General features: G+C 54.4%; 1 protein-coding gene across 1 annotated transcript in view; it reads right to left on the bottom strand.

The window, feature by feature from the left end:
• The window catches only part of LOC106147506 (neutrophil gelatinase-associated lipocalin-like), a 17,590-nt gene extending 10,629 nt beyond the window's left edge, over positions 1-6,961 (bottom strand). Inside the window, exons 1-4 of the mRNA XM_013509382.1 lie at positions 6,801-6,961; positions 5,403-5,488; positions 5,090-5,209; positions 4,631-4,732 (exon numbers count right to left, since the gene is read on the bottom strand). Of these exons, the coding sequence (XP_013364836.1) occupies positions 4,631-4,732; positions 5,090-5,209; positions 5,403-5,488; positions 6,801-6,961 (469 nt within the window). The remainder of the gene's footprint in view (positions 1-4,630; positions 4,733-5,089; positions 5,210-5,402; positions 5,489-6,800) is intronic.
• Between the last annotated feature and the right edge of the window lie 800 nt (positions 6,962-7,761).

Raw genomic sequence — 7,761 nt, 5'->3', positions numbered from 1 at the left:
AATAGATTTAGTGTTTCTGGTTTAATATTGAGATCTGTGAACCATTTTGACTTGAGTTTGGTGCATGGTGATAGGCTTGGGTCTATTTTCAGTTAGGATGAGTCCTATTATGCTAGGGTCCAGTAGTTGCCAGGTGAATAAAAATAGGATCTGCCAGGCTTCAGCCTCACTGGCTTCTGGTCTCTCCTCATCATTTTCTCACTGAGTGCTAACACAGGTCCATGCAGGAGAAACCAATCATTGTTCCTGCGTAACATGTGAGAACACTGATTTTGGAGAAAGTAAGGAGACAGCAAATGGTTGATGGTTTTCTGGCCTTCTGTAGAGCGACAGCAACAGGCTGCTTTGTACACAGGCCACCGCGGCTGAGAGAATTGCCCAGGGGGTGCAGTGTGCAGTAACACAGCGGGGGGGGGGGGCTCAGGTGCTAGGCCAGTCCCTCTTGCTGAGCCAAGCCACCAAAGCTCTGGATGGTCACGTTCAGGGCCCTATCTCCTTAATGAAGTTCCAAGAGCAAATCACCAACAATGTGTTCCACAAGCTGCCTCAGTTTCTCATCTGTAAACCAGGACAGGTTGCCCACTCTTCTCCAGTGCTGCTGTTTCTAGGGACCTGTGCTTGCCCTGTACTTCGGATATGTGTGCAGGACAAACTGAGACCCTGCAAGTGGGGGTTGTGAAGGGCTCCTGGGTTCCTTCCGGGCATCCGCTTCTGCTCTGACTCCCCTTTGCTGCAGGGAGATTCTTGGAAAAGTTCTTGGAAAAAGATCCTCTCAGCAGCTTGATTGAGTCACCTGCTTCCTAGAAGCCATCGTCCAGCTTTGTGTGTCCCCGTCTACCCTCCCTGCATGTCCAGGTGCCCAGGTGGCCCAGACTTGCAAGCTCGGGTGCCCCAAAGTCAGTATAAGGATGAAACGCAGTGAAGTGGGCACAAGATGGCAGCTCTTGACTGGAAAGATGGAACGGAAGGTTGGACTGGGTGGAGGTGCGAGCCAGGTTTCTGCCTGGCGTTCGAAGTCATGAGGTCTCAGCGAGGCCTCAGCTCTGCCTCGACCCTGCCCCGTTTCCAGTCAAGTTCTTTCCTGCAAACCTAGACGCGGCCCCCACTGCTGTGGAACTCTGGTTACTTCCCGCATAGTTCCCCAGCCCTGTCCCCTTCTGGGCATCTGAGTGGGGAAAACCCTGGTTTCCCCACTTGAAACCAAGGCGGTGGTGGCTTGGGGCCAGGATGAGAAAAAAGAGCTCCAGAGAGTCTGGAAGACGGGTGGGGAAGGCTGGGTCCTCTATGCTGTCCATCCTGCCTTGAGAGCAGCTCCAAGTGAGGGAAATCAAACATGCCATTTCCAAGTCCTCCTATGGCTTCGGGAGACTCCTGTTCACAACTACCCTGAAGCCCCAGCCCCCCTTTTGCCTACTTCTTCAACACTTCTTCTAAGTCAGTAGAGACCCCACTACCATCGCCAGGTCCTGAGCTGCCTTCCCTGGACTCCAGCGCGTCTCTTAGGACTCTCAGTGGCTACACCTGTGCACGCGTAGGACTCAGCTCAATTGAGACAGGGACAGTCATGTTAGGCAGAGCCCCATAACCAGGCAGGGGCAGGAGAGAGCTATGAGTTTCCCCCAGGTCTGGCTCTTCTCAGGTACTTCCAGGACTGTGTGCCCTGGTCTCCATAGGGAAAGGGCTTGCTGCCCCCTTCCTGTGGCTGCTGCAGTGCACATGGAGGTCTTGAGCCAGGCAGCACGCTTCCTGTCATTGGTCATCAGAGAAGCCAGCAGGATAAGGTGGCCCAGCTGCCACCACTCCCTGTCCCAAGTACTTATAGGAAAAGGAGACCTGCACAAAGTCGCTTCACCAGCAAGCTCACTCCTGAATGGCACTCAGAGGTGCGATCCTGGCCAGTGATCCAGCTGAAAACCAGGCTCCGGCCCAAGCAGCTCATTTACTGAGACTCCTATAGCTGCAGTGGCCAGGATCACACCTGTCCTGTCCTGCTGCCTGCGGGTGGGGGCAGAGATGGGTGCTGTCACTGCTTGGGAATCTCCCCGTCCTCCAGCCATCATGTAGGTGGCTGAAGCAGCGTCCTGGCCTCCCATTGGGTGGCTGAGACAGTTGGCCACCCTCAGACCCAGGTAGTGACAGGAAGGTGGAGGTGAGGTGGGGCACTCAGCCTGCTACAGGGGCCACTCCTGGATTGCACAGGAGAAGCACCACCTTTTTTTGCCCTGACCAGGTGGGAGTGGCCATTGGGACTACAGAGTTTGTGTTCAAAGAATGTCAGAGAAAGGTGCCTCATCCAGGTGAGCTCACTGTTCTGACCTCAAATTAAAGACCCAGCAGAGACAGGAGTTTGTTGATGCTACACTGCACCCCTGATGGAGGAGGAGGGACCTTCAGGCCAAGGATATGAAAAAGGCAGGTCCAGGAGATGGAAAAGGCAGGAAAATAGGTCTCAGTTGAGTGGCACCGATTCTAATTTTGTCCTCCAGAACTGGAAGAGAATACATGGGTGCTGTTTTAAGATGGTGGCTTGTGGCAACCTGTTACAGTGGCCATAGGAAACTTGTACCTCCAGCGACACAGCAAGGAACACAAATGTGCTGAGCGTTTGATCCTGAAAGGCCTAGTGGGAGCGAGGAACTATGGGAAGTTGCCCTGGTTGGGCCAAGGTAAGAAACTGGATAGGTTGCCCAGAGTGGTTTCCAAGTGCCAAGTGTACACGATAAAGCTGTGACCCCTGAGACAGCTAGTGGGGCTTTGGCCAGCACCTTCTTGGTGCCACTCTCAGCTTAGAACCCCTCTGGGTCAAGTACTGTCTCCATCCCAAAGAACAGCCCAGGTGGCACCAAGCTGGTCTCATCCTGGAATGTGGCCTATACTTCTGACACCATCTGGTGCACCTGGGTCAGAGGCCTGTCCTGCTGCCTGGGGGTGGGGGCAGAGATGGGTGCTGTCATTGCATGGGAATCTTCCTGTCCCCCAGCCAAGGTGATGGTGGCATTTAGTGTACTTGTCCGTGGGGTGGGGATGCATTCATTCACAACAACACCCATTGTGGCTGCTGCTTTTACAAAGACAGCAGAGGCAGGAGGGATTGCCTTGTGTCCTGTATGCCTGTACAGGCTGCCCCTGGGACCAGGGCTACAGAACTTACTGCTGCTCACCCTCTGCCTGGAACAGGCCTCCACCTTGGCCCCACCTACCTTGCAGCCTGCTGTCTTGGTCACCATTACACAGTGTCTGTAAAGTCCTGGTGAGCTGGGGAGAGGTTGCCTCTTACAGCCCCTTTGGGCTTTTCTGATGCTGCTGCAGTTGTGGGAGCAGCTGCAGATGACCAAGTTCAGGCATGAAGTTTGGTCTGATTAGTGCTTTTGTTGAACAGGGAACCCCTCTTAAACTGCTCTGGAGGTGGAGCCAAGCTGGGACTGGGAGTGTCCAGTCAAAGTGGGAGTTCAGGGAAGCAGGTGGCCATGATGGTGGCAGGGAGCCTGGTGTCCTTTGCCTTGTGTCTCCTCTCTGTACCCTAACCTAAGGCTGGGTTCTTGGGACAGCAGGCTCCACACATGGTGCTGATATAAGCCCTCCCTTTGCCCTTCCCTCTCCTCACGGCCCAGGGGACAAGGAGCACAATCTTGGAGTCCTGCGCACATGTGTTTATTTAGCAGACAAGGAGAACTCCACCGGTGGGGTGGTTTCTGGTTGACGGGTGGGTAGCATTTTGTTGTAGGAAGGATCTTCCAGTTCTCTCACTAGCATAGTGGCTGGTGCAGCAGCCAGATGCCACCTTGGGCGAAAAAGACAGGAAGAAAAGGGAATGGACAGACAGGAGGCACCTGAGTGGGGACAGTAGAATAAAGATGGCTGTGGTTCAGGGCGGGAGAAGGGGAAGAAAGCAGGCAGCCCCAAGACCCTCAGCTCTCCACAGCCTGGCCTCCCATCAGCCCCTTGCCCATCCATACTCACTGCTGGTTCACTCAATCAATGCACTGGTCTGTGGGGGAGAAAGAACATGAGAGCAGGTGTGTGTGTGTGTGTGTGTGTGTGTGTGTGTGTGTGTGTGTGTGTTTCTGTGATCTCTTGTGACCAGGGCCCCTGTGTTGGCCACAGCTGCCCCAGACCAAGCCTGGCCAAACTGCAGAGGGCCTGAGGGTTCCTTAAACTCAAGGCCTAGGGATGTGCAACCCTGAGGGCCTGGACAGCACTGCTCTTTGAGCACCACAGCCTGTCTACCTGCTGAGGCCTGGTAGCTCCTCAGCTAGTGGCCCTGAGTGGCCTGGTTGGAGACCTCTGCCCAAGCTGTGTGAAAGTATTTCCTATGTCAGGAATGAGGAAGGTGCAGGGACGTGAGAGTTGGCCCAGCACAGCCAGAACCAAGGTATGGACAGGAGGTTGTTTCAGCAGTGAGACAGGAAACTCTGGCCTGGGCCTAAAAATGTCACCTGGGCCGGCCATGCCAAAGTTGTCAGGGGGAATAAACAGAACACAGGCCTTAATGGCCCACAGATTCCAGGCTGGGAGCCATGACCTCTCCAGTAAGTGGGCCAGGGGACTGAGTGTCCCCCTTTTCAGTTGGGGCAGCACTAACCCTGAGCAGACCCCATGTCTCCTAACCCTCTGTCCAGCAGGCCATTACCAGTAGGGTCTGTGAAGATGATGTTATCTTCAGTGAAGCCCAGAGACTTGGCAAAGTTGACAAAGCGCTCCTTCAGTTCAGGACTCAGCTCTTTGGTTCTCCCTGTGGCCAAGAGAGCCAGTGAGTGGCTGACAGAGACAACTCCACAAGTTTTAAAAAGTTGTTTGAGGTAGGGTCTTGTTATATATGGTTCAGGCTGGCCTAAGCTAGCAGTCCTCCCGACTCAGCCTTCTGAGTGCTGAGATGACAAACATAGGCCACCACCCCAGGCTCATGCCTTATAAACACTGCTGACTGACTGAATAAGACCTCAGACTGTTTTGTCATGGAGGGTGTGCAGAAAGACCACCTTCCTAAGACATAAATCTGAGAAGGGCTTTGGGGTCTTTGGGGATAGTGGCCCCCTCCCCGATTTGTTACCAGGAGTTGGGTCCCTGAGGGCATGGAGTACAGACCTACCATAGAGTGTGGTCTCAAAGGATACATTGTTCTTGAAAATCATCTTGAAGAACACCAAGGCAGATGTATTATAGTCTGTGGCTGCCACTCTCATGGTGTAACTCTGGAGTCCACGGTAACCTGTAGTGTGGATGGCAAGGGGTCATCTCTGCTCTGACCAGGAGGAATAGATTGTCCCCTTCCTCCCTAGCTGGTCAACATAGGCTTCTTGTTATAGGACAGCATGTGTGTGGAGAAGCAGGGAGGTCTGTACCCTTTGGGAGTTTGTGTCCCCCAGATCCCAACCTCAGAACTCCTTTCACTCAGGACTCACGTTTTATATTGGCTACAGTGTACTGGCCGGGCCGATCGTGGTCACGTAGGACAAATGTTCTGATCCGGTGTTCACAGACCGTGGAACTATGGCAGGGGAAGTTGTTGGGGTAAGCAGGGACGTGACACAGGGGTAAATTGGGGTCAGGACTGCAACAAAATTTTGAGGCCCCAGTGCAACCCGGCTCATGAGTTCCTGTCCCCTCTACTGAAGAGGCCTGCATGGTTCTCTCCATGACCCTGGTCCTTCCCCTCTGAGCTTCTGCCTGTTCTGCTGTGTGGGCCACTCAATCCACGCCAAAACTCACTGTCTGCATTGCTGCCTCCCTGGGGTAGCCCGTCCCACACAGACCGCAGGCACTGACGCTGCCTTTATCTTGCTGACCCTTTCCCTCTCTCCTGGCTGTTTCCTCTAAGCCTCCAGTGTGCTCCATGCCAAGCTTTGCCCAGCCCTTGGGCCACACCTGACCTTGCCCTTAAGCCTTGTCACCCTTCACCCCACAGCCAAGACCCCCGAATCTACCTTCCTTGTGCCCCTCAATCCTCAGATGCTCCAGTTGCAGTCTACCCAGTGGCCAGAGGCAGAACTCAGTGCAGGAGGTTGAGCCGGGCTTGTCCCTCTGAGTCATCTGCCCCACCTGTGTCACCTCCTGCCTGGGACTGCCTGGCCTTACCTTGCGGGTTCTTTCCACTGCCCCTGCAGCAGCTGTGGCCACATCCTGGCCCTCTAGGAGCCCCAGGCACAGCCCTGGTTTGGGGTGAGATGCCCCAGAGTCTGGGCTGGGAGCGCTCTCTTTCCTGCTGCTCATCATCCCCTGCTCCAGTCACCATGCTGATTCCTGGCTGCTTTGTTGCCTCCTAATATGAGGCTTTTGAATCAAAGCCCAGCAGCCCCTGATGTCGCCTGTGTCTCGTTTTTTATGGTGGTTCCAATGATGGTGCTGGGGATTGAAGTCAGGGCCACAGCACTGAACTATGTCCACGGCCCATTTTTAATTTTTTGTCTTGAGACAGTGTCTCCCTAAATTGCCCAGGGTGGGTCAAAACTTGTGATGCTCCTGCCTTTGTCTCTGGAGCTGAGGCTCTTAGTGTTAGGAGGCAGGCTGTCTCCTTTAAGGTCACTTTGCTACAAACCATAGATAGAAGCTTTGAGTTTGGTCCCTTGCTGGTTATAGTGCCCCTGCCCTCTGGGACACCTTACTCTGTTTTTGTTTTCTACTGACTGTGTTTGTTTGTGCTGCAGTTGGCCATGGGATGTTGGTGGAAGGGAAGGCGAGAGAGAAGAAGGGAGATTGATATTTGCAGAGTGGTTGGATGAATAGCAATATCCCTTGGTTTGTTCACCCCTTGGCTGTGACATCAGTCTGCCTGTCATACCCACAGGTGACAGTGGCTTTACCTGAGCCAGGTGGAGGTGACATTGTAGCTGTGGTCATCTTTCAGCTCATAGGTGGTGCTGTGCAAGGTTGGTTGGCTTTGGCTTTCATTCCAAACACTATTCTCTGCCCAACCTAGGGTATACCACTTCCCCTGGAACTGGAAGGGGCTGATGATAGGCATAGCCCAAGGATGGGCCAGAGCTACCCCTCCAATGCTGTCCTTGTGGTTACCTCTGCCCAGCAGGGCCAGTGGGTGGGGCTACCTTGAGAGGCTGGCAGGGGCTGAGGTCCTCCAGGACCAGGAGGCACCCTGGGTGAGGAGTCAGCCCTGGGCTGTCGAGGATGGGTGGTCCTGAGTAAGTGGCTGGTGTGCCTTCTGGAGGCCAGTTCTCTCTTCTGTATGCAGGGGCCGAAGATGTGCCCACTTGGTGCGCTCTGGACCTGGTCTTCCTGTGTCCTTTTTCTCCCACTCAATGCTGCCTCTCAGTCCCTTTCCTTCTCCCCACCGTCTGCTCCTGCTGCCCCTGTCCCCTGGGCCCTCCCTGAAGCTGCTCTTCCAGAGCTCTTACCTGGTCATCCTTGAAGCGTTTCTGTAGGGGGACCTTGCTCAATGGTGGGCCCACGTTTATGCCCAGAGGAAAGTCCTGGCCTTGGGTTTGTAGCATCATCAGCAGGGTGAGGCCCAGCCACAGAACACCCGGGGCCATGGCTTCAGGGCAGCTGCTGGGCTGGCAGATGTAGGGAGAGAAGAAGAAAAAGACTGAGATGGCCACCAAGGGGAACTATTTATGAGTCACCTGACTCCCCACCCCTAGGTGGGCTGATCCATCCTTTGTTCAATCCAGGAAGGGTGAGACAATATTGGCAGCTTCCTCAGAAACATGTGGCAAGATATCTCCTTCTTTACTCCCTGGTCAGGAATGTGGAAGAGAGAGAAGAGGGAGAGGGAGAGGGAGAGGGAGAGGGAAAAGGAGAGGGAGG

The sequence above is a fragment of the Chinchilla lanigera genome, unplaced genomic scaffold (genome assembly GCF_000276665.1).
Source record: "Chinchilla lanigera isolate Chin_1 unplaced genomic scaffold, ChiLan1.0 scaffold00169, whole genome shotgun sequence".
Lineage (NCBI taxonomy): Eukaryota > Metazoa > Chordata > Mammalia > Rodentia > Chinchillidae > Chinchilla > Chinchilla lanigera.
Note: the sequence above shows the minus strand (reverse complement) of the source record. Positions and strands in the feature narration are given on the sequence as shown.